This window comes from Odocoileus virginianus, chromosome 6, assembly GCF_023699985.2.
Source record: "Odocoileus virginianus isolate 20LAN1187 ecotype Illinois chromosome 6, Ovbor_1.2, whole genome shotgun sequence".
NCBI lineage: Eukaryota > Metazoa > Chordata > Mammalia > Artiodactyla > Cervidae > Odocoileus > Odocoileus virginianus.
The window spans coordinates 12,598,045-12,621,811 of NC_069679.1; the positions used below are offsets into that span (position 1 = coordinate 12,598,045).

General features: G+C 40.4%; 1 protein-coding gene across 4 annotated transcripts in view; it reads left to right on the forward strand.

The window, feature by feature from the left end:
- Positions 1 to 23,767, forward strand: part of BBS4 (Bardet-Biedl syndrome 4) — a 48,328-nt gene that overhangs the window by 21,477 nt on the left and 3,084 nt on the right. For 2 of the 4 annotated variants that reach the window (XM_020893831.2, XM_070468795.1), the window contains 10 exons: positions 2,364 to 2,443; positions 4,419 to 4,482; positions 7,835 to 7,946; positions 9,098 to 9,170; positions 15,372 to 15,425; positions 17,164 to 17,291; positions 20,106 to 20,160; positions 21,068 to 21,136; positions 22,055 to 22,207; positions 22,303 to 22,474. In XM_020893831.2, the coding sequence (XP_020749490.1) occupies positions 2,364 to 2,443; positions 4,419 to 4,482; positions 7,835 to 7,946; positions 9,098 to 9,170; positions 15,372 to 15,425; positions 17,164 to 17,291; positions 20,106 to 20,160; positions 21,068 to 21,136; positions 22,055 to 22,207; positions 22,303 to 22,474 (960 nt within the window). Of the gene's footprint in view, positions 1 to 2,363; positions 2,444 to 4,418; positions 4,483 to 7,834; positions 7,947 to 9,097; positions 9,171 to 15,371; positions 15,426 to 16,995; positions 17,021 to 17,163; positions 17,292 to 20,105; positions 20,161 to 21,067; positions 21,137 to 22,054; positions 22,208 to 22,302; positions 22,475 to 23,767 lie in introns of those variants that run through there. The other 2 variants (XM_020893829.2, XM_020893832.2) reach the window with 2 other exon arrangements.

Consider the following 23,767-nt stretch of genomic DNA (forward strand, 5'->3'; position numbering starts at 1 on the left):
ATGATTTATAAAGTCTTTGGTGAACCTAGGGTTCTTTTAACTTTTAGACAAACTGTATCATCAAGAGTGTGAAATGACTGTTAGGCACTTGAATTTGGTGGTGCTTTCCCTTCTAATTCCTACTCCATTTCATGAGCCTCTGGGCCCTTGAGATACCTTACAAATTGAACTTCTTTTTTTCCCTCCCATTCTTCACCCATGGAACACAAAAAATAGTTCGTCTTTTATTATAAGATTTTAATAATATTGTGCACGTGAGCTAAGTCGTTTCAGTCATGTCCAGCTCTTTGCGAACCTTTGGACTAGCCTACCAGAGTCCTCTGTCCATGGCATTCTCCAGGCAAGAGTACTGGAATGTGTTGCCATGCCCTTCTCCAGGGGATCTTCCCAACCCAAGGATTGAACCTGCATCTCATGTCTCCTGCATTGCCAGGCAGGTTCTTTATCACTAGTGCCACCCAGGAAGTCCAAGATTTTAATAATAAGGAAGACTCAAATTTGCATTTTATAAATTTTCTTTAGGCTATAGAAGCAGCGATAGTGATATTATAAACTCAAAGGATTCAGTGTCTCCTGTCCTTTAGAAAAGGGGTAGGTAACAGTGAGGTAGGTCATACAGTTGAGACTTGCTTTAAGATTGCATGCACACCCACTCACATCTGCCTTTAAGCTTGATGATTTGTGTGGTCTTTTGTAGGAAATTTAATTTTGGAAATGGTTAGTTAGGCAGAACAGGAATGGCTAATATCTGATGATTGATGGGGGCTCAGGGGAAGAGAAGAAAGGAAAAAAAAGTCTTTGAAGAGTCTCACATAAGCCCTACTGACTAGAAGAAGGGTGGTCCCAGTCAGAGAACGTGGGTAATCGGAAGATGAAAAGTTAGGTTGCTTAACATTTAATCTTTTTTTCTTTCTTCTTATTTATAAAATCATATCCATATCTCTGTCATTATTTCACTTTATAAACTCCATTGTTATTCCCTATTGGAAAAGAAAAAAGCATTCTTAATTGTGGCTCAGCTGGTAAAGAATCCTCCTGCAATGTGGGACACCTGGATTCAATCTCTGGGTTGGGAAGATCCCCTGGAGAAGGAAAAGGCTACCCACTCCAGTATTCTGGCCTGGAGAATACCATGGACTTTATGGTCCATGGGGTCACAAAGAGTCAGACACGACTGAGTAACTTTCACTTTAAACATTAATTCTGGGTCACAGTAAGCTTTCTTTCCTTCCCATCATACTAATATTATGCACATGTAAGTCTTGGGTTTTTTGTTGTTATATCACCTAAGGTTCTGGAACAGAATGATTACAAATCATTTCCCTTCTTCCCCTGGTGTACCCTTTCTTTTACATTTTTAAAAATAAGGGAACACCAGAACTTCCCTGGTGGTCCAGTGGTTCAGTCTCCACTGTAAAGGGTGCAGGTTTCATCCTTAGTCTTGGAACTAAGATCCCATATGTGGCGTGGCGTGGCCAAAAAAAAAAGTGACCATTAAAATAATCAGGGAATACCTCCAACATGTGTTAAAATGCATAAAAAATAACAAATAACCCATGTGCTTACAGGCCAGATTTAATAAATAAAAACATTTAGCCGTATATATTTTAGAGCTTTTAATTTTTTTGATAGCTAAAGCATTAAAGAGTTTAATTCTCCTTTTTATTGATCTCTAATTCATTCTTCCTTCTTCCTTGAGGTCTCCACTGTTCTGAGGTTGGTGTGAATACCTGTCTTTTTACTGTAGAAAAGTTAACTTCTTAATGAATTTTTACCTATGTTTTAATTGAATTTAAAGGAACAGTAACTCATAGTTTCCCTATCGTGAATCATTTTCAGTGTCTGAGGTGTCTGAAATATTTTTCTTCTTGTTGACTTCTCATTACTGGGCAACAGTATAATGTTTCATGTTTGAGCTATTGCTAAGACTGTGTTTTGCTATTTTGGGGCCTCTGATCTGTCAGATGTGATATTAACTGTGTTATATATATTTTGTTGGTAACACTCCTGAAATATCTTTTGGAAAGTCATTTTATTCACCTTCCAAAACCAGGAAGTGAGAGAAAGGAAAAGAGGGAAAGAATGATTGTTTTTCCCTTCAGGCAAGTTATCAGTTGAGAAACTGATATTATGAACCACACAAACTGTACAGGAATATATACTGAATGTGTGTATTAGTAGGACAAGTATCTCAATGTAATAATCCACACATTTTTAATACATTGGTTAAAAATGGTCAGCAGCATGAAGAATTTAACATGATATTACAGTCTCCTTTTGGTTAGTTTAGACATGAGGACAGTGGTCAAGGAAAAAACCTAACAATGACTGTTTGTTTGTTTTTGTCAAAATATGCTACCCAGCTCCAGAGTTTCCTATTTTGGAAAAGCAGAACTGGTTGATACATCTCCATTATATCCGGAAGGATTTTGAAGCATGCAAGGTGAGAGGCTGAAGTGATAGAGAACATGAGAGGCAGGCTTTGATTAAGCATCTGTGTCTGTCACTCAGTTTGTATGGCAGGTAATAACCCATTATTTTAATAATGTGTGAAATCTTGTTTCTTCACATTTTGTGTATTAATTAGCTTTTGCTGTGATAATGCTGCTTAACAAACAACCTCAAAATGCCAGTGGCCTTATTTATTACTCATAGGCCTTCGATTGGCTATAGGTTGGTGGGTGAACCTGAACCACAGTCTGTGGATCAGGTTCCAGTGTGCGCTGTGTGTCTTATTTCAGGACCAGGCTGAAGGAGCTGCTGCTATCTGGGACTTGTTGGTCTTATGGTGGAGAGCAGATGTTCAAAGCAGCATAGTGTTTTACTTTTTGATCTCTGGATAGGTGAAAAATGGTGTTTCACTTTTATTTCATAATTCTTGTGGTGAGCTTGATCCTTTGTATATTTTGAAACCGTTTGTATTTCCTTTTCTCTAAACTATCTTTGGTGATGGTATATATGTTACATGCTTGCTGGCAGAGAATAGTATCATCATGCAAAATATATCCTTGGTATTGTCTTTTTTTTTTTGGCATTCAGAGCTTTGTAATGCTTTTAAGGTTGTGATTTTTGTACCTGTCACATTTGTACCCACAGCAGTGCAAAGAACTAGCAGTGTTTAGTTCCAGTATGGATTTGGAAAGATTTTTTTTTTTCTTCTGTGACACTATCCTTATTTCTTCTTTCCTTTATTGACCACTTTTTCTGTTTCCTTTCTTTCGGCTTCTCTTCCTTTGCTTGTTTCTTAAGAATTGGGGCTGTCCCTGTGTACTGTCCTTGACTGTTTTCTCTGCTTATTCTGCACACTTCTTCCTGATTGCCAGATCAGTCTGATGCTTACTGAATGCTTCACAGACATTTCAAATTCAACTTTTCTGTAGCCACATTTACCTGCTTCCTTCCATACCTATTGCTTCTCCTTCTTCCCTGTCTCTTGAGTCCTTACATATACTCCTTGTCCATGTCTTGTTGTTCAGTTGCCCAGTCATGTCTGACTCTTTGTGATCCTGTGGATTGCAACACGCCAGGCTTCTCTGTCCATCTCCCAAAATTTGCTCAAGTTCATGTCCATTGTATCAGTGATGCCATCCAACCATCCCATCCTCTGACGCCCTCTTCTCCCTCCACCCTCAATCCTTCCCAGCATCAGGGACCTCTCCTGTGAGTTGGCTGTTCGCATCAGGCAACCAAAATACTGGAGTCTCAGCCTCAATCTGTCCTTCCAGTGAATATTCAGGGCTGATTTCCCTTAAGATTGACTGGTTTGCTCTCCTTGCTGTCCAAGGGACTCTCAGGAGTCCTCTCCAGCACCACAGCATGAAGGCCTAAACTCTTTGGCACTCTGCCTTCTGTATGGTCTACCTCTCATAACTGTATGTGACCACTGGGAAGACCACAGCCTAGACTAGTTGGGCCTTTTGTCAGCAGAGCAATGTCTCTGCTTTTCAACACACTGTCTAGGTTTGTCATAGCTTTCCTGCCAAGAAGCAAATGTCCTCTGATTTCATGGTTGCAGTCACCATCCACAGTGATCTTAGAGCCCTAGAAGAGGAAATCTGTCACTACTTCCACCTTTCCCCCCTGCATCTGCCAGGAAGTAAAGGGGCTGGATGCCATGATCTTATTTATAATATTTAGTTTTAAGCTGGCTCTTCCACCCTCCTCCTTCACCCTCATCAAGAGGCCTTCCAGTTCCCCCTCACACTCTGCCATCAGAGTGGTACCGTTTGCATATCTGAGGTTTTTGGTGTTTCTCCCACCTATCTTGATTCCAGCTTGTAATTTATCCAGCCTGGCATTTTTCATGATGTGCTCAGCGTATAGATCAAACAGGGTACAGGTGTCCATGTCTTCCTTTACTTAAAAACACTTGAAGACACTTAACCACTACTCAGAAGTATTGTTTGTTTCTTTTTCAGGCTGTTATCAAAGAACAGCTTCAGGAGACTCAGGGGTTATGTGAATATGCTATCTATGTCCAAGGTGAGTCATATATTTCTTCTCTTCTTGCTAGAGAAGTGCACACTCTGCCTAGATTCTGGAAAAAGAACAACTTATGAAATACTTAAATTCAAGTAAATGTTCCACAAATCTCTTGTTTAGTATTACTGTTTTTTTTTTTAATCAAAACATAATTATTGTTCTGGATTTGGCCTCAGCAATGACTAGTTCTGTTAAAAAGCTTGCTACTGAACAAATAATTTCACAATTTGTATGGAAATACAAAACACCTCGAATAGCCAAAGTAATCCTGAGAAAGAAGAATGGAACTGGAGGAATCAATCTGCCTGACTTCAGACTCTACTACAAAGTCACAGTCATCAAGACAGTATGGTACTGGCACAAAGACAGAAATATAGATCAATGGAACAGAATAGAAAGCCCAGAGATAAATCCACGAACCTATGGTCACCTTATCTTCGACAAAGGAGGCAAGGATATACAATGGAAAAAACATAACCTCTTTAACAAGTGGTGCTGGGAAAACTGGTCAACCACCTGTAAAAGAATGAAACTAGAACACTTTCTAACACCATACACAAAAATAAACTCAAAATGGATTAAAGATCTAAATGTAAGACCAGAAACTATCAAACTCCTAGAGGAGAACATAGGCAAAACACTCTCCGACATAAATCACAGCAAGATCCTCTATGACCCACATCCCAGAATTTTAGAAACAAAAGCAAAAATAAACAAATGGGACCTAATGAAACTTAAAAGCTTTTGCACAACAAAGGAAACTATAAGCAAGGTGAAAAGACAGCCCTCAGATTGGGAGAAAATAATAGCAAACGAAGCAACAGACAAAGGATTAATCTCAAAAATATACAAGCAACTCCTCCAGCTCAACTCCAGAAAAATAAATGACCCAATCCAAAAATGGGCCAAAGAACTCAACAGACATTTCTCCAAGGAAGACATACAGATGGCTAACAAACACATGAAAAGATGCTCAACATCACTCATTATCAGAGAAATGCAAATCAAAACCACAATGAGGTACCATTATACTCCAGTCAGGATGGCTGCTATCCAAAAGTCTACAAGCAATAAATGCTGGAGAGGGTGTGGAGAAAAGGGAACCCTCTTACACTGTGGGTGGGAATGCAAATTAGTACAGCCACTATGGAAAACAGTGTGGAGGTTTCTTAAAAAGCTGGAAATAGAACTGCCATATGACCCAGCAATCCCACTTCTGGGCATACACACCAAGGAAACCAGATCTGAAAGAGACACGTGCACCCCAATGTTCATCGCAGCACTGTTTATAATAGCCAGGACATGGAAGCAACCCAGATGTCCATCAGCAGACGAATGGATGAGGAAGCTGTGGTACATATACACCATGGAATATTACTCAGCCATTAAAAAGAATTCATTTGAATCAGTTCTAATGAGACGGATGAAACTGGAGCCCATTATACAGAGCGAAGTAAGCCAGAAAGATAAAGACCATTACAGTATACTAACACATATATATGGACTTTAGAAAGATGGTAACGATAACCCTATATGCAAAACAGAAAAAGAGACTCAGATGTATAGAACAGACTTGTGGACTCTGGGAGAAGGCGAGGGTGGGATGTTTCAAGAGAACAGCATTGAAACATGTATATTATCTAGGGTGAAACAGATCACCAGCCCAGGTTGGATACATGAGACAAGTGCTCGGGGCCTGGTGCACTGGGAAGACCCAGAGGGATCGGGTGGAGAGGGAGGTGGGAGGGGGGACTGGGATGGGGAATACATGTAAATCCATGGCTAATTCATTTCAATGTATGACAAAAACTACTGTAATGATGTAAAGTAATTAGCCTCCAACTAATAAAAATAAATGGAAAAAATAAAAAATAAAAAATAGAAATTAAAAAAAAAAAGAAAAAAAATATATTATAAATATCTAATTTACTTTGAAATTGCATATGACCCTCTCCTTAGGAAATATACATTAAATTTATTTAGCCCTATCCTATTAGAGGAGAAAAAAATAACAATAATGCCAGAATTTATAGACATCTTTCCAGTGAGCAATACAAAGACCACTGAGTTTTCTGTTCTACACTCTGACTCAATTTTCTTTCTGAATTTTTAAATCTAATTTTTCTATCCTATTTCCAACCTAGCTGATTGCCTGTCTTCTCTTTTGCCATCTTCCCCAGAAGTGCACTTTTCTTTTGCCACTCAATAAGAGGATTAACTGGTTCCCCTATCCCCAAATTAGAAAATATAAAAGTTAAATAAAAGTAATTTGGACACTGGAAAAAAAAAAAAAAAAGCTTGCTACTGTCCTTCACCCCTATTCTAGTTTCTGGCTAGTGTTTTTCAGAATTGTTGTTAGGGTCGCTGCCTCCTGCAGCAGTGTTGGGCCCAAAAGAGGCTTTTCGAGAATTCTTTGTAGTCAAGCTAGAAGAGATGAGAAAAAGCTTGAGTATTTTTTGTATGGTGAGTCAGGATGAAGGGAAGAAGCCTAGAGGTATACAGGACAAAGCAGAGAATAAATGGAAGTCATCAGAAATCAAATATTATAGGGACTGAATGATATAGGGATTAGAGGGATTGGCTGGGATTTTACTCTCTGGTGCCCAAGTAGCATCCTTGTTTGCTACTGGGCACCAGGAACTTTCTTTTTGACTCTTTGACATAAATGAATGGTTTTGTTTCCCACTCTGCGTTTGTAGTCTTCAGATTAATATGCAATTTTCTGACATAATTGGTAATATATTAACATATCTAGGACATTGTGGCAAAATAATGCTCATTTATTCCCAATATCACCAGTTCCAGACTTACAGTGCCTCATACTACTTAAGCATGTAAATCTTCTGAAAGCTTAGGTCTAGGAAAAATGATTGATTCTGATTGGTTGCTAGACTGAGAACCAGCTCTGAAATATTACTGCATTCTTTGCCAGCATCTTTTGTTGGACTTGGGTTTTTGACTGCACATGCCCCATTTGGGTGTACTCTCTGAAAACTATCAGGTGAAGTTGGAATTACCATGATTAATAGAGTATCTGATAAGATCTATAAGAATGTTCTTACAGTGAAGAGTTTCTGGAATAATTTACAAGGCACCCAATTATCTGCCTGTTGGAAGCTGGGAGTGGAGAAATAGGTAGGTCCCAGATACCTTTAAAAAAAGGTTTTAGCTCATCACCAACTTTGCTGCTTGTTTCAATCCATCTGAAGTCATATCTGATTGTATTTTAAGACACAGTTATCCAAAGGGTTTCTTTGGTAAGATTTCCTACTTCCCTCTTTCTCCAGTTTTTCACATGCCAGGCTCCATTCTTAGAACATGATTTTATTTTCTGTGTTTTCTCTCTCGGCAGCTTTGATATTGCGCCTGGAAGGAAATATCCAAGAATCCCTAGGACTTTTTCAGATGTGTGCAGTTCTCAGCCCTCAGTGTGCTGATAACCTCAAGCAGGTGGCCAGATCTCTGTGAGTATTGGCAGGCTGGAGACCTTGGGGCACTGGTGGAGGATAGTGGAAAGTGCATTCTCAGGCTGGGGCTTGCTTAGAGAGAAGTGTAACGAATTCACTTTGAAGAGTGTGGATTAATTTTGAAGTTTGAGAAAATAAGATAACCGGTATAAAGCAACTGAGTATTTCAAACACTGCATATGCTAGTTTGATAGGAGAGCACTGATAGTATTTCTCAAATAGGAACATTTTGTGCTTCAAGTACCCTAATCATATTGCCTGCCCATGGAATTTGTCTTGTCTTCTGTTCCAATACTTAGCATACTACTATATACACAGTAGTTTTGTAGTGTTTGTTAAGTGAATGCTCTGAAGGCTCCTGGATTCTGGCATTCTCTGGAATCTTTTATAAGCTTTTAAGTACTAACAGCTTTACTACTCCAGAGTAATAGAGTGATCTATGGAGTTTCCACCCTTTCTAACCTGCAGTGTCATTGATACACTGTCTTTGCACAGAGGCTGATTTTCCCCTGTGTCTCCAGAATTAGTATCAAGGAAAGAGACTTAGTTTGGAAGAGAAGGGCATGTCCCTAATACATGATGATGAAAAATTGTGGCAATTCTTGTTTAACATGGAATTAATTTGGCTTATTTCTTGGTCTACATTTATTGTACATTGGGAAAATAAATTACACAAGACTTTCATTAAAACTGGGGCTTCCCCGGTGGCTCAGTTGGTAAAAAGTCCACCTGCAGTGCAGAAGACACAGGTTACCTGGGTTCATTCCCTGGGTCAGGAAGATCTCCTGGAGAAGGGAATGGCTACCCACTCCAGTATTCTTGCCTGGAGAATTCCATGGACAGAGGAGCCGGGCAAGCTACAGTCCATGGGGTTGCAGAATTGGACACAACTGAGCAACTAATACTTCCACTAAAATTAGTATAGAATGGGACCAAGGCCTTGGCACAGCTACCAGCTCTGTCCCTACCAAGAGCTTCTGCTGTTGGTATATAAGAGTCTCACTGGCTAAACCTGCACAAGCCACTCATAAGGAAGAGGCTTCCAAAATTCGCTGCTGGCTGGAACGTGAGTCAAATGTGGGACTAGTGGGGTTGGTCTTATGAAAAACTTTATGTTAATAATTACAGAAAATGTGTTTCTTCCCCAGATTTCTTTTGGGAAAACATAAAGCTGCCATTGAAGTATATAATGAAGCAGCTAAACTTAATCAGAAAGACTGGGTAAGTAGGGAACTTCGTTCTTTGTTATTAGTAACATGCTGACGGTTTCATTTATCATATAGCTATCATTTGTATTTATTACTGAGTTATTACATGCCAAAACTGTCTTTATTTTATCCTCACACTTGATTGATGATTTGACCTAGGTATAAGATCAAAAATTAGGTTTCCTCATAACTCAGCAGACAGTGCTGCCAAGCTTTCTTGGTATAAGTGTTGTTGATGAGTAGTCTGTTACTAGTCTGATTCTTGTTGATAACCCCACTCTCCTGTCTAGAAGCTTTGAGGATTTTCTGTTTATTATTGGAGTTCTGAAATACCAGTAATAGTTGTCATGATGTGTTTCTTTTCTTTTGCATTCAGTTGGCTCTTTCACTTTGAAGACCCTTGCCTTTGGATAGAGAGGTGGTTTTTTTTTTTTTTTTTGAGTAATTCTTCGATTATTTTTTCCTCTCCATTGTCTGTATCATATAGGGATTGTGTGTAACTGCAACAAAACATTAAACACTGACTTTACAAATTACCGTTTTATTTTTTTCTTACGTAACAAGAAGCCCAGGAAAGTAGTTACTGACATTGATTTGACAACAACACTGAGACTTTTTCTTCATGGCTACAAGATGGCTGCTACAGCTCTAACACCACATCATTATTCTAGAAGGGAGAAAGAGGAGGCAACAAAGAGAAAAAGACATAATCTTTGCGGAGAAAGTATAGCTTTCCCAGAAATTCCTGACATACTTCCACGTACATTATATCGACTACCTGTTTTATAAAGAAGAATGGGAAATATAGTTTTTAAGTTGAACACATTGTCACTCTAAATGTAATTAGGTTTTTGTTAGTAAGGTAATCAGAAAGAGTGAATATTAGGTAGATAACTAGGAGCTTTTGCCACACTGTTTTCTACTCTCTATTACACGTGTTCTGCATCTGTTCTCGTTGTCTTGTAACTTGCCTCTCATATTTTTTCCACATCCTTGTCTTTGCTGTACAGAGATATTTCCTCAATCATATCTTCCAAGTCATCATTTTTGTTTTTAGCTATATTCATATTCAGTATTTTTTATTTTAGTAATTATATTTTTAATTTTCAAGAATTCTGTCTTTTCTTTTGGTTGCCTCTTCATGTCTGTGACCCTTTGAAGTTCTCTTCTGCGTTCCACAATTATCTTTTTCTTCCTCTCTTTATTTTGGTTCTTTTTTTTCATGCTGATGGTTTTTTCAAAATACCTGTGATTCTTAGAAAGATATATCTAAGAATGAAGGAGATTCTTAGATATATCAAACAGTGAAGGATTAGATTGATTAGTAGAAAGAGCTAGCATGGGTTTTGCCTGCAGTTCTTATGGCCCTGTTATTTTTTAGATGTGTTTGTCAGTCATTTTCTTCTGCAGATCTGAAGACTGAGATGTTTAAGTCTTTTTGCCATTGAGTATTTTATAGCCACAGGCCAAAGTAAAGCTCCAGATAAAGGAAAAGTGAGTTACTCTTTTGTTCATTTAGTCACTTTTTTCAACAAGTGAATGTCTGCTGTGTGCCAGGCACTGGGCTGCAGATGCAAAAGGTGGATTGGTGGTTTATGGGACAATCAACCCGGAAATAAGGAAGGAAGGAGAGGCAAGTTAGGGGAGAGGGTGGTGATAACAAATTAGAATTAAATCGTATTTTCAGAAGATTATGGACATGATGAATTGTAGCTTCTGGTAGGATATCTAAATTGAGATGTATCCAATACATGGCTGTATATAGAAATCTGAAGCTCAAGTGTTCTGGGATGATACATGTTTTGGAGTCAACACAAAGGTGATGATTAAAACCATGAAATTGGATGAGATCACTCTGCAGTGAGCTGAGGATGGAATCCTGGAAAAAACAGTTTGAAGGGCTGAGCTGAAGAGAAAATGAGCCCATAGAGGGAGATAGAGAGGAAGTGAGATAGGTGAGCTCAGGGACGGGATCGGGGGGAAAGGGAGAATGTTTACCAGTCTGTCCAGTTGGTTGAAAGGTTCATTTGGTATTACTCATCTGGGATAACAAGTCCATTGGTGCCAGTAGAGGTGGTCATTTCTCAAACATCCATTCTCTGCCCTGATGCTTCATGAGTGCCTGTGGCCTGTAGAAAACCTGTAGCTCCACTTTCTTGGACTCATCAGGGTATTCCACAGTCTAGCTGCAGCAGGAGAATAATAATTCCTCTTGCCATGATCTCATTGGAGCAGCTGTTAAGTAGGGAGGATTTCCTGTACTTTTAGATGAGGAAGCTGAGGCTTTTGGAGATGGAATGACTTGCTGAAGGGCACACAGTGAGGTAATGGCAAAAATAGAGCCAGAATTCAGGTCTAGAATCCAGGATCCCTCACTTTAGGCCTGTAATTTTTCCACTGTATCAATTGCCCTTGCAGGATGTCTGTTGCATCCTCTTACCCCATGAAAAACAGAACTTAACTCTGATTTGTTCTAGTTTTCTTTACAAATTCAAAAATTTCCTTGGCTGTCAGTTTGTTTAAGGCATATTGCTGCTGTTTTGCCAAGTAATAACTATGGCAAATATTTTCAAAAGGGTAGGGGCATTAGTTACCTTCCAGGACATTAAAGGACAAGTAGACTATATTTCTCCTCTCTCCAGCTCCGTGTGTACATTCTTAAAGGGTGATGAAGTGGAATGTACTTGTGGAGTTGGAAAGAGAATTACAGCCCTACTTTTAGAGACAGGCCTGGGTTCAAATCCCACTGCTTGGCAATATGTGGACATATTTTGGGTTGTGATTTAAGAAAAATTTCTTGTAATGTGAGTCATTTATCAGAAATTGGAACATGATTCAATATCAGATATTAAGCAGTAACTATTTTTTTTTTCCCCAAGTATGATAATGGTATTGTGGGTAGATTTTAAAAAAGAGAGATCTTATCCTTTGGAAGTACATACCGAGGAACTTCCCTGGTGGCTCAGTGGTAAAGAGTCTGCCTGCCAATGCAGGAGACACAGGTTCAAGTCCTGGTCTGGGAAGATCCCACATGCTGAGAAGCAACTAAGCCCATGCACTGTAACTAGTGAGCCTGTGCTCTGGAACCTGGGAACCACAGCTACTGAGCCACGGGGGCCTGCGCGCCCCAGAGCCCGTGCTCCATAACAGAAGGAGCCACCATAATGAGTAGACTGCAACAGAGAGGAGCCCTCACTCACCACAGCGAGAGAAAAGCAGGTGCAGGAGTGAAGCCCCAGCACAGCCCAAATAAATACATAAATAATGAAAATTAAAAAGAGGAATACATAACTGAAACATTTTTGGGTAAAATGTTCTATTACCTGGTATTTGCTTACAGAAGTAGTGGGATGGATGCCGGGGTGTGGATTGGATGGTTGTTGGAGCAAGACAATGAGTACATGGTGATTCTTTACATATTATATATGTTGATACTCTTTTTTTTTTTTTAATAGTCCCTTAGCAATCCGAGACCATTTCTTTCTTTTTTTTTTTTAACATTTATTATTTTGGCTGCACTGGGTCTTTGCTGCTGTGCTCAGGCTTTCTCTGGTTGCAGTGAGCAGGGGCCACTCTTGATGGTGTGTGCAGGTTTCTCGTTGTGGTGGCTTCTCGTTAGAGCACAGATTCTAGGCATGCGGGCTCAGTAGCTGTGTCTCGGGAGGCTCTGGAGTGCAGTCGCAGTAGCTGTGGCACACGGCCTCAGTGGCACCACGGCATGTGGGATTTTTCTGGACCAGGGTTTGAACCAGTGTCCTCTGCATTGTCAGGCTGATTCTTAGCCACTGGACCACCCGGGAAATCCTTTTCTTTCTTTTTATCAGCTTTATTGATATATAATTCAAATACCATACAATTCACCTAGTAAAAGTATATGATTCATTGTTTTTTAATATATTTACAGAGTTGTGCAGTGGTCATTACAGTCTTACTTTATTTTTATTGGAGTATAGTTTCTTTACAGTGTTGTGTTATTTTCTGATGTATAGCAAAGTGAATCAGCCATACGTATACATATATCCCTTCTTCCTTGAATTTCCTTCCCATTTAGGTTGCCAGATAGCATTGAGTAGGGTTACCTGTGCTATACAGTAGGTCCTCATTAGCTGTTTTTTGTAGTAGTGTATAGATGTCATTTCCAATCCCCCAATTCATCCCTGCCCCCTCCCCTCCTTGGTAGCCATACATTTGTTTGGTATATCTGTGTCTCTGTTTCTGCTTTGCAAATAAGTTCATCTGTGTCATCTTTCTAGATTTCACATATAAGTGATATTATACAGTTTTTTTTTTTCTCTTTCTGACTTGCTTTACTCTGAATGACTATCTTTAGGTTCATCCAAGTCTCTGCAGATGGCACATTTTCATTTTTTTATGGCTGAGTAATATTCTACTGTATATATGACCATGTCTTCTTTATCCATTTCTCTGTTGATGGACATTTAGGTTGCTTCCATGTTCTTGAAATTCTTTAAGATTTAAAACTAAGAAAAACAGACTTGTGGACTCTGGGAGAAGGCGAGGGTGGAATGTTTCAAGAGAAGAGCATCGAAACATGTATATTATCTAGGGTGAAACAGATCACCAGCCCAGGTTGGGTGCATGAGACAAGTGCTCGGGCCTGGTGCACTGGGAAGACCCAGAGGGATCGGGTGGAGAGGGAGGTGGGAGGAGGGACCAGGATGGGGAATACATGTAAATCCATGGCTAATTCATTTCAATGTAATGATGTAAAGTAATTAGCCTCCAACTAATAAAAACAAATGGGAAAAAAAAAAACTAAGAAAAAAGAAAAATCTCTGTGCTGATGCTTTCTGTATTAAGCAAACTGCTTAACTTCTCTGAGCTTCAATTTCCTTATTCCTAAAATCAGAATTGTTATACTTATGTTTCAGATTTGCTAGGAAAATTAAAGTAATATATGTGAAAAACATCTGGCATAGGATCACTGATTGCAATTTTGTTGTTATTTTAGGCAACTTGGAAAACATTAAACAGTTGTCTCTAAGCCCTTGAAGGTTCATATTTCTTCAGAGAGGGACACTCCTGGGTCTGCATGTGCTTCTGCACTTCCTCACTTACTGTTTCCCAGGAGCAGTTTCCTCACCCTTGCCTTTTCCTTTCTTTAAAACTGCGTTAAAAAAAGATTTAATATAATGGAGATTATATAGAACACAAGGTCAGGAAATACAGATTGGTCTTGCAGTGAACTAGAACTGGAAAGCTGTCAGCAACCAAGTTAGCTTCTCTGCATTTCTGCTGTTTTTTTCTTTCTGTAGATCAGAGGTTGGCTTTTTTTGGGGGGGGGGGGGGTTGAAGGTCAGGTTAGTATATATTTTAAGCTTTGCAGCTTTATACAGTCTTTGTTGCAATTACTTAACTCTGAAGTTCTATGAAAGAACCATAGAGGATACATAACAAGTGGTTGTGACTGTGTTCTAATACAACTTTATTTACAGAAAGGGGCAGAGGTTGAATTTGTCCCATTGGTTGTAGTTTGCTGACCTGTGCTGCAGACTTCTGCAGATAGGCCCCAATTACATATCCAATTACATATCTGTAATTGGAGCCAGTCTGCAGAAGCCTGCAGCACAGGACCACGCAGGAAACCTGGATTTGATCCTTGGGTAGGGAAGTTCCCCTGGAGAAGGGAATGGCTACCTACTCTAGTATTCTTGCCTGGAGAACCCCCTGAACAGAAGAGCCTGGTGGGCTACTGTCTGTGGGGTCACAAAGAGTCATACAGGACTGAGCGACTAACACTTTCACTTTTCACATATCTGTACTCCATCGTAGTGGCCTCCAGATGGCACTGTCAGCCTCCAAGTCCATATCACCTAGTGCTTGAATTCCTAGATTCCTGTTGAAAAGAAGTCTGACACCCACACCCACACCCCTCCTTAGAGCTGGAGAAGGAACTGTGGTAGTTTCTTCTGAGAAGAGGGCATAAACGGTTTGTTCTGTGAGCAGCTCTAAGAGAAAAAAAGGTATAGGAATGGGCTGGGTATGCACCCAAAGGTACTACATAGGCCCAGGAAGATCACCAGTTTATTCTGCTTTTATCTCTTATAATCTGAATAAGATTCAGGTAAAAAACTAACCATAGTGCATGTTTTCAAGCTTAAATATTATCAAGCAACAATAATCTCTAGATGCCTGTTCACACTCTAGTAATTACTGTGGAATTTACACTTGTTTTCTTTTCTTTTGTGTGTAGGAAATCTGTCATAACCTAGGAGTTTGCTACATTTATCTGAAACAGTTTGACAAGGTAATATGTAGAAATGGTGGTGGTGGTGGGTGAGCAGTTGTCTAGGGATTTCACTGAGGGTACACTTTTTACACAGGTCCCATGGATCATTTTGTATTATTCCTACTGCTTGCAGAGACTTTTAGAAGTAAAAAATGAAAGTTCCATATACGTTTACTCACATTTTTATTCTCATTTGTCACATTTCATCTGATTTTTTCGCCCTGCTTTTAACAAGAAAGTGACAAATTCTAGAAACAGAGGAAATGGCAATCTCATTTCTTTCTTCCTCTCTCATTTTCCACACCTTAGTTTAATTTTCCAGAATAGAAACACAAATGTTTAATAAAATTTAAATATAAAAAAGTGGATCTGTAAGTCTTAAAAGTGTAATTATGGCCAAGTGAGCTATCTTATATTTCAGTTTTCAGGTCACTGGAAATGAATTTTTAATCTGAAGTAGTTTGACGTGAGAGTTTCCATTTTTAAGGTTATTTTCCACGTGAGATTGTTATATTTCATTGTGATTAGGCTGTAGTGCCCAAGACTCTTATGATCAGATAAAACTTTTGAGCTTACTCTGGTACTCAGATAAAGGGGAAAAATGTATATATCTTAACTGAAGGGTAGACCAAATTATTGAGAACTCTAAAAGTTAATGACAGTGGGGTTGGTCAGTTTCCTTCATAATGCTCCCACTTAGTGACTGAAGTTTTATTTTCTTTTCTCCAGTGCTGACAGGACTGAGAACCTGAATTAGTTGATACTCATTTGATAATATTTAATATGTACCAGTTCATAAACTGAAACAATGTAATCAATCCCTCAGGGTTCAAAAAAAACCACAACTGTACATCAGCATTTGAGGTGTGAGAATAACTTTTGCTCTTCTGAGATATATAAAAATAAATAATACCTGTATCTGTGCAAATACAATCTACATATTTAGTCGATATTTAGTCGATTAGGTTTTCTGGGCAGATCTGACTGTTCAGTGTTATATACTTGGTTAGGAGGTTTTTCTCTTCAGAGAAATTTTAAGCAAGTACATATCTATTCATGGGATTATTCTGAGCCAAAAGAGAGCTGGATTTGGTTTTTGGTCAGACCTGAACTGAGGAGGAAAATTATATTTAGATTTTACTGTAAAGCTAACAGGCTAAGCAAATACAGTAGCTGGCATTTATATAAATACTTGTTGAATCAGTGAAGGACTAAACTGCCTTTATCATCGTCTACAACATAAGCTCTAACAGAGCAAGGAGTTTTCTGTGTTAGCTTTGGTATACTAGTACCTAGAGCAATAGGCACTTGATGATACCTATTGAATGAATAAATGAATATTCATTCATTCATTTATCCAAATATTGGTGAGGAAAATGAGGTCCCCCATGGAGAAGGGTGTGCAGTTGGTCAGTGGTGCAGCTGGGGTCAAGTTTGGGGCAGTATGCTCTATGTACCATGATATCCCGCTTGACACATGGAATATGAGTCATGGAATGGATATCAAAAAGCAGAAAACACTCAAAAAGGTTAATTCTCTTGTAGAAGCCCCCCAAGTGGCACTAGAGGCAGACATTTCATGTTTCCAGCTGTCCTATGAGAGCACAGTTTGGGTATGTTTTAGTTTTTTGGGCGATGGGACATTTGCTGAAATGTGATGTTCCTACTTGAGTATAGCAGGAGCTCTTTCTTTACATTAGCCATTGTCCTTTCCTGGTTGTGATTTGGTTCTCTGTACTCTTGTCAATCTTGTTAGGCACAAGACCAGTTGCTCAGTGCCCTACATCTTAACAGACATGATCTGACTTACATAATGCTGGGCAAGATCTTCTTGCTGAAGGGAGACTTGGACAAGGCCATCGAAATCTACAAGAAAGCAGTGGAGTAAGTGTGTTGGTTCCTTTAGAGCAACGAGAAACTAAAACAAAAATGGGAGCAGACGTGATCTCTCATGCCTGAGAGAGGACATGTGTGACTGGTTACACATTGTATGAGTTCTGTGAGTTAGAGTAAGTGTTAAGCTCAAGTTTAGAGCTCCCAGTGGCTTAAATAAGGATGACTTGTTTCTTTCTCACCTGTCAGTCTGGATGGTCCTGGGCAGCTCTCTGCTCCACAAGGTCAGTCAGGGATCCAGGTTCCTCCCATGTTAAGCCATCATTCCGTAAGTTGTTGCCTAGCCCCTGTTGATAATGGAACTGACTGGCGTTTCCAGTATGGTATTGTTTCTCCTTTCTAGGAAATCTTATCTTTTCTGCCTAGATCTTGTCTGATTTAAGTGGGATAGCTGTAACAAAATGGCTTTGTCTCATTTGTTTGGTCATTTGATAGAATACGTCCTCTGGTTCAAGGCAACAAAGTCTGTTATTCCTGATAACAAGACTTTGGACTAAACTTAGACTTTGGACTAAGTGAAATTACGCTTGTCTTCTACCATGATAGTAACTTCTCTAGTTAACATTAGTCACAACAACATTGCTTCTGGAATTTTTTTCATATTTTATATCTAAAAAGACATAAAAAATCCTTTGATTTGTTAGGCTGCAAGAAAGACTTCTGTCATCAAGAGGCTACATTTACAGGGACAAGTAGGTAGACCATATGTTAAATCTTTGTCGTGCTGACTGGCAGCCTTGACCCCTGACCCCTGCATTCAAGAAATTGGCTGTTTGAGCTTAGCTCACATTAATTACATTAGCTTACACATTCTTCCATGGAACAACAGACTGGTTCCAAATAGGAAAAGGAGTACGTCAAGGCTGTATATTGTCACCCTGCTTATTTAACTTACATGCAGAGTACATCATGAGAAACGCTGGGCTGGAAGAAGCACAAGCTGGAATCAAGATTGCCAGGAGAAATATCAATAACCTCAGATATGCAGATGACACCACCCTTATGGCAGAAAGTGAAGAGGAACTAAAAAGCCTCTTGATGAAAGTGAAAGAGGAGAGTGAAAAAGTTGGCTTAAAGCTTAACATTCAGAAAACTAAGATCATGGCATCCGGTCCCATCATTTCATGGGAAATAGATGGGGAGACAGTGGAAACAGTGTCAGACTTTAATTTTTTGGGTTCCAGAATCACTGCAGATGGTGACTGCAGCCATGAAATTAAAAGACGCTTACTCCTTGGAAGGAAAGTTATGACCAACCTAGATAGCATATTAAAAAGCAGACACATTACTTTGCCAACAAAGGTCTGTCTGGTCAAGGCTATGGTTTTTCCAGTGGTCATGTATGGATGTGACAGTTGGACTGTGATGAAAGCTGAGTGCCGAAAAATTGATGCTTTTGAACTATGGTGTTGGAGAAGACTCTTGAGATTCCCTTGGACTGCAAGGAGATCCAACCAGTCCATCGTAAAGGAGATCAGTCCTGGGTGTTCATTGGAAGGACTGATGCTGAAGATGAAACTCCAATACTTTGGCCACCTCATGTGAAGAGTTGACTTGTTGGAAAAGATCCTGATGTTGGGAGCGATTGGGGGCAGAAGGAGAAGGGGATGACAGAGGATGAGATGGCTGGATGGCATCACCAACTCGATGGGCATGAGTTTGAGTAAACTCCTGGAGTTTGTGATGGACAGGGAGACCTGGCGTGCTGCGATTTATGGGGTTGTAAAGAGTCGGACACGACTGAGCGACTGAACTGACACATTCTTAACTGTGTCTGGCTAAGGATTTAAGTCACTGAAATCCTCAAATGAGAATTTGGAGGACAGCTGAGCATTTGAAGCCTTACTGAGATGGTAGAAACCATTGTTTATGGCCCACAGCTTCAGAGTAGTCATGTTTTGGTAGGGGGAAGGGTGCCACTAGAATCATGGAAATTACCTACTTGGTTGAAGAGAGGAAGGTGATCAGAATGGGAATTTATGGCAGAAAATGAAGAGCAAATACTTAGTTGAACTGAGTAAGCTCTGTCTGGCCAGCTCAGGCCTCCCCGGTCAGGGGCTTTGCCCCTGTGACTCTGGTCTCCCCATTAGTAACCTGCACCCTACCTCATTCCTTAGAAGGAGATGTTCTTCACCTTTTGCCATTTTCACTGTTGAAACTGTCTAATGATCCTGTAGTCAGATCATCTCAGCTTAGTGTTGCTTTTGTTTTGTGACAAAGACAGTTGCCAGTGAGGGATTGGAAAGACAGACAATCTTTTACTTAAGCCAGTGTTAAACTCCACAAAGCCAATGGCCAATTCTTTCCTAGAGCTGGTATATGTCTTTCTTCTTTAGTTTGTATGTTTAGTGTAACTTTTTTGTTTAATGTGGAGAGCAGGGCATCAGGGGCCTTGGGATCCTAAATTACCCAGGAAATAATTACGCTGGCTGGCATTGTGAATACAGTGAAAACAACAAAAATCTTCACAAGAGGGAAGTAGCTAAAATCGTGTGTGTTCTAGACTGACTTGGTTTATAGGGCATTATTCTTGAATTCTATTAGTGTAATTAAGACAGTGGCACAAAATATTCCATAGGTTCTGAGGACTCTGGCTGTAAGAAAAGGTCCTGAGAAAGGAGTCTGGGTTCTAAGTCCCAGTTCTGTCTATATTTCAACCCTATAGCCGGGTTGACGTACTCTTGAAGGAAATTCCCAAATCCCTTTGAGAGTTCTTACGGGGAGTAGGAGGTGCAGTTACTACATGTGTATCTCAGTATTGCTCATATACATCTTGTTTCCCTCTGAGCATCTCTTGTGTTGTAGGTTCTCACCAGAAAATACAGAACTTCTCACAACTTTAGGATTACTCTACCTACAGGTAAGAGGACTTTGCTTATCCATGCATTGATGTTAGAAATGCTTTTGGGGACTCCCCTAGTGGTCCAGTGGTTAGGATTCCTTGCTTTTACTGCAGGGACACAGGTTCAATCCGTAGTCAGGGAACTAAGATCTTGCAAGCCACACAGCCAAAAAAGGAAAAAATGCTTTTGGGTTTGTGTGTTGTGGTTCCTGCATTTTTACTTTAACACAATTTACTAAAGGTCATAAGAAGCACATAAATTTTACTCTGTACTTGATACCCTTTGTCTGCTAAAGGAATGAACTTAATTTTCAGCATGCAAATCAGAAGCAAATACACCTGTTTGAGCCTAGTCTTACCCAACCATAAAAAGAACATATATGAGAAACAACTTGTGGTCAGGGAGACTGGCGTTTTGTGGTTGAAGTACAGTGGTGGTATTAGGGCTTTGGGGCAAAGGCCATTTCTATTGTTCCTTCTTCCCAGCCAGGTTAGGGTTAGAGAAGGCCAAGCATTGTCTAGAACAAAAATCCTGCCTCCAGCTCTGCCTCTGTGGTGTCCTTATTTGTTTCCTTTTTCTTTAAGGAGCTTAACCCTGGACCTTCCTGGGCTTTGGCTTGGGAGGTTGGTCCCAGGGAAGAGGAGGCTCACCAGCCTGTTTCCTGCCAGGAGTCCTTAGTCTGTGACCGCACCAGTGTGGCAGAGATGGTTCCTGGCAGAGAGCTACTTTGACCTTATTAGGGGACAACTCAGTGAAGTAGGAGGGAAAAGAAATGTGGGGCCCTTAGTTTTCTAAGAATTTGGTATCTGTAGCTTTTTTCAGAAGAGCCCAGAAAAGTCAGGGTGTATCTGTTGAGGGTGTGGTTGGCCAATCTCCCTAATGCCATCTCCCCCGATATAATTCTCTGGTTTGCTTTTTTCCAAGCTCGGCATTTACCAGAAGGCATTTGAACATCTTGGAAACACATTGACTTATGACCCTACCAACCACAAGGTATCAAACCCCAGAGCTGTCAAACCCCAGAGCCTTCACACACAGGTGGTCCCACTGCTCCTAGAGGTGATCTGGACCTAGAATGCATTTCAGATAGCCAAGAAAGTACTTTTTTCTTAGAAAAGTATTAAGTAAATGTGGTTCTTATTTGAAAATATTATGAATTGTCAGTGCTTTGCTTCTTATCTTCTAAAAGAGCACATTTGTCATAATGGGCCTGTAATTTATACAGACAGCAGAACTGCAGTGGTGGTGAAGTTGTATGTGTTACTTAGGAAATTAGAGCCTCCACACGCTGAAATGACCTTCAGATTCCTCATGAACCGGAGACTACAACTCTTGTCCAGTTATGACTTTGGGGATGAGAAGATCATTATGTGGATAAGTCATTGAGGGAGATGCAGCAAAACAGGCTTGTTGTTAAGGGTACAGACTCAGTCCTTTCTTGGAAGTCCTATTAGCCTGACTGAGAGACATGGAAAGCCGGACTGAGGAAGCCTAAAGCTGACTCACCATCTGTCCTGTGGCAGGAGCTGCATCTTTAGAGGCCAGCGACAGGTGCACTTGAGTCATCTAGAGCACTTGGCGTGTACCAAGCAGGGGCTGCGGGCTAACGGTGGTTTTTACTTAAAGGGCCCTGATACTCTAAGGTAGTGACTTCCCTGGCTACAAGTAGGAAACAAAAGAGCTAGGTAAAGTCAGAGACTTTTCTTTATTACAGCAAAGAGCCACAGTGTGGGGCGTGAGAGTGTTCCTCTTGAGCGTTTGTTCCAGTAGCGGTGGATGTATAGGTCCCTGGAAGATGCTTTTCAATCCCACCAGTGTTGATGGGCCTACTGAGAGTCTAGACTCAGGAAGGCTACTTCACTCCGACAGCCTTTTGAGAATGACTAAATTATGAACTTTCCATGTTTTCAGGCCATCTTGGCAGCAGGCAGCATGATGCAGACCCACGGGGACTTTGATGTTGCCCTCACCAAATACAAAGTTGCAGCGTGTGGTGTTACAGAAAGCCCTCCACTCTGGAATAACATTGCAATGTGCTTCTTTGGCAAGAAGAAATATGTGGCAGTGAGTGTCTCCTCCTCTTCCTGGTGTGTGTTTATAGTTACTGGGTCTGCTGCGCTCGCCCCAGCCGCTCACTGAGTGCCCCCTCACTCCTCCAGGCCATCAGCTGCCTGAAACGAGCCAACTACCTGGCACCTTTAGAGTGGAAGATTCTCTATAATTTGGGCCTTGTCCACTTGACTATGCAGCAGTACGCATCTGCTTTCCATTTCCTCAGTGCAGCCATCAACTTCCAGCCGAAGATGGGGGAGCTCTACATGCTTTTGGCTGGTAAGAGACATTTCTGTGGAGCAGCCCTCTGCAGTCTGTAATGAGGGAGAACTGAATTAGAATCATGGCAGGCCAGTAGTTAAATATCCCACAGAAGCCATTCCCTTGCAGATCCCTTAGGTGTCTGGATGACACTCGCAGAGTCTGAAGAAATATGAAGCAGAAAGATGACAGAGCACCTGGTTGCTTCTCACTTAGGGGAATTTCACTCAGAGGCCAGCAGGTTAAATAAGGTTCATATGTAGTTCATTTTTTAACAGTGGTATTCCCTTGGCTTGACAGTTCATATATTGAGTCCAACCGTGTTCTTAGTTATCAAGTGTTAAGATCGTGGGCTTTAGGTATCATCAGGTGTTAAGATCCTGCCTTTAGTACTTACTATTAATAGCTGTATCTCATACGGTTGATGAGAGGATTACATGATTAGAAAATCAGTGAATGTTAACTTGGTTTTGCTGTGATTATATAATTAGTCTTTTATTGTTGTTAGTGTAATACAAAACTACTGACGATTCTTTCTGGGGAATATTTCTCCTTACACAAAATTTACTACATGTTTAAGAGCAGTTTCCATGTTCTCACTGATAGTCTTCAGGTTTTTTTTTTTTTTGTCATTACTGTGGGGTTCTATATAAGTAAATCAAGTGGTGATTATTTGGGGGCTGTCTGAATACAAAGATAGCCCAGTCATAAAGGGATACAGGGTTGTAAGTAAATCACTGTAGGGCATAAGCAGCAATTCTGTAACAGAGTAGAGATGGTCTTCACACTGAGTTTTGAAAAATAAACTGCAGTTCAGTGGCATAGAATGGCTGAGAAGCCCCTGAGGAAAGGCATGCAGCCGTGAAACTGCAGGCTGCACCCATAGCAGGTAGTGGTAATAGTGTGGTAGATAGAGCATAGTGCGAGATAAGTCAGGAGAGGTGGTCTGGGGTCAGTTTGGAGGGCTGTAAGTGCAGAGGTTGTTTCCCAACTGTATTCCTGGACCTCCTCTAGTGTCTGGAGGAAGCAGATGAATGGTTGTGGGCGAAGTGGAGTGGGCATGGCTTCCAGAGCAGCTCTGTTATTGTCTGGTTTATAGATCAAGCTCCCAGAAAATACTGATTAAAAAAGGGAGAGTGTTCTGTTGCTTTAAAAAAAAAAGTTTAAAGATCATAGTTATGAGTGCTGGAGAACAGTGGGGATTCTTGAGTAGGACAGTGCGCGTTCAGATCTGTTAGCGAGATCCTGGGTTAGCGAGATCCTGGCAGCACTGTGGCAAGTAGATGGAGGCAGGTGGACAGCGTCCCCGGG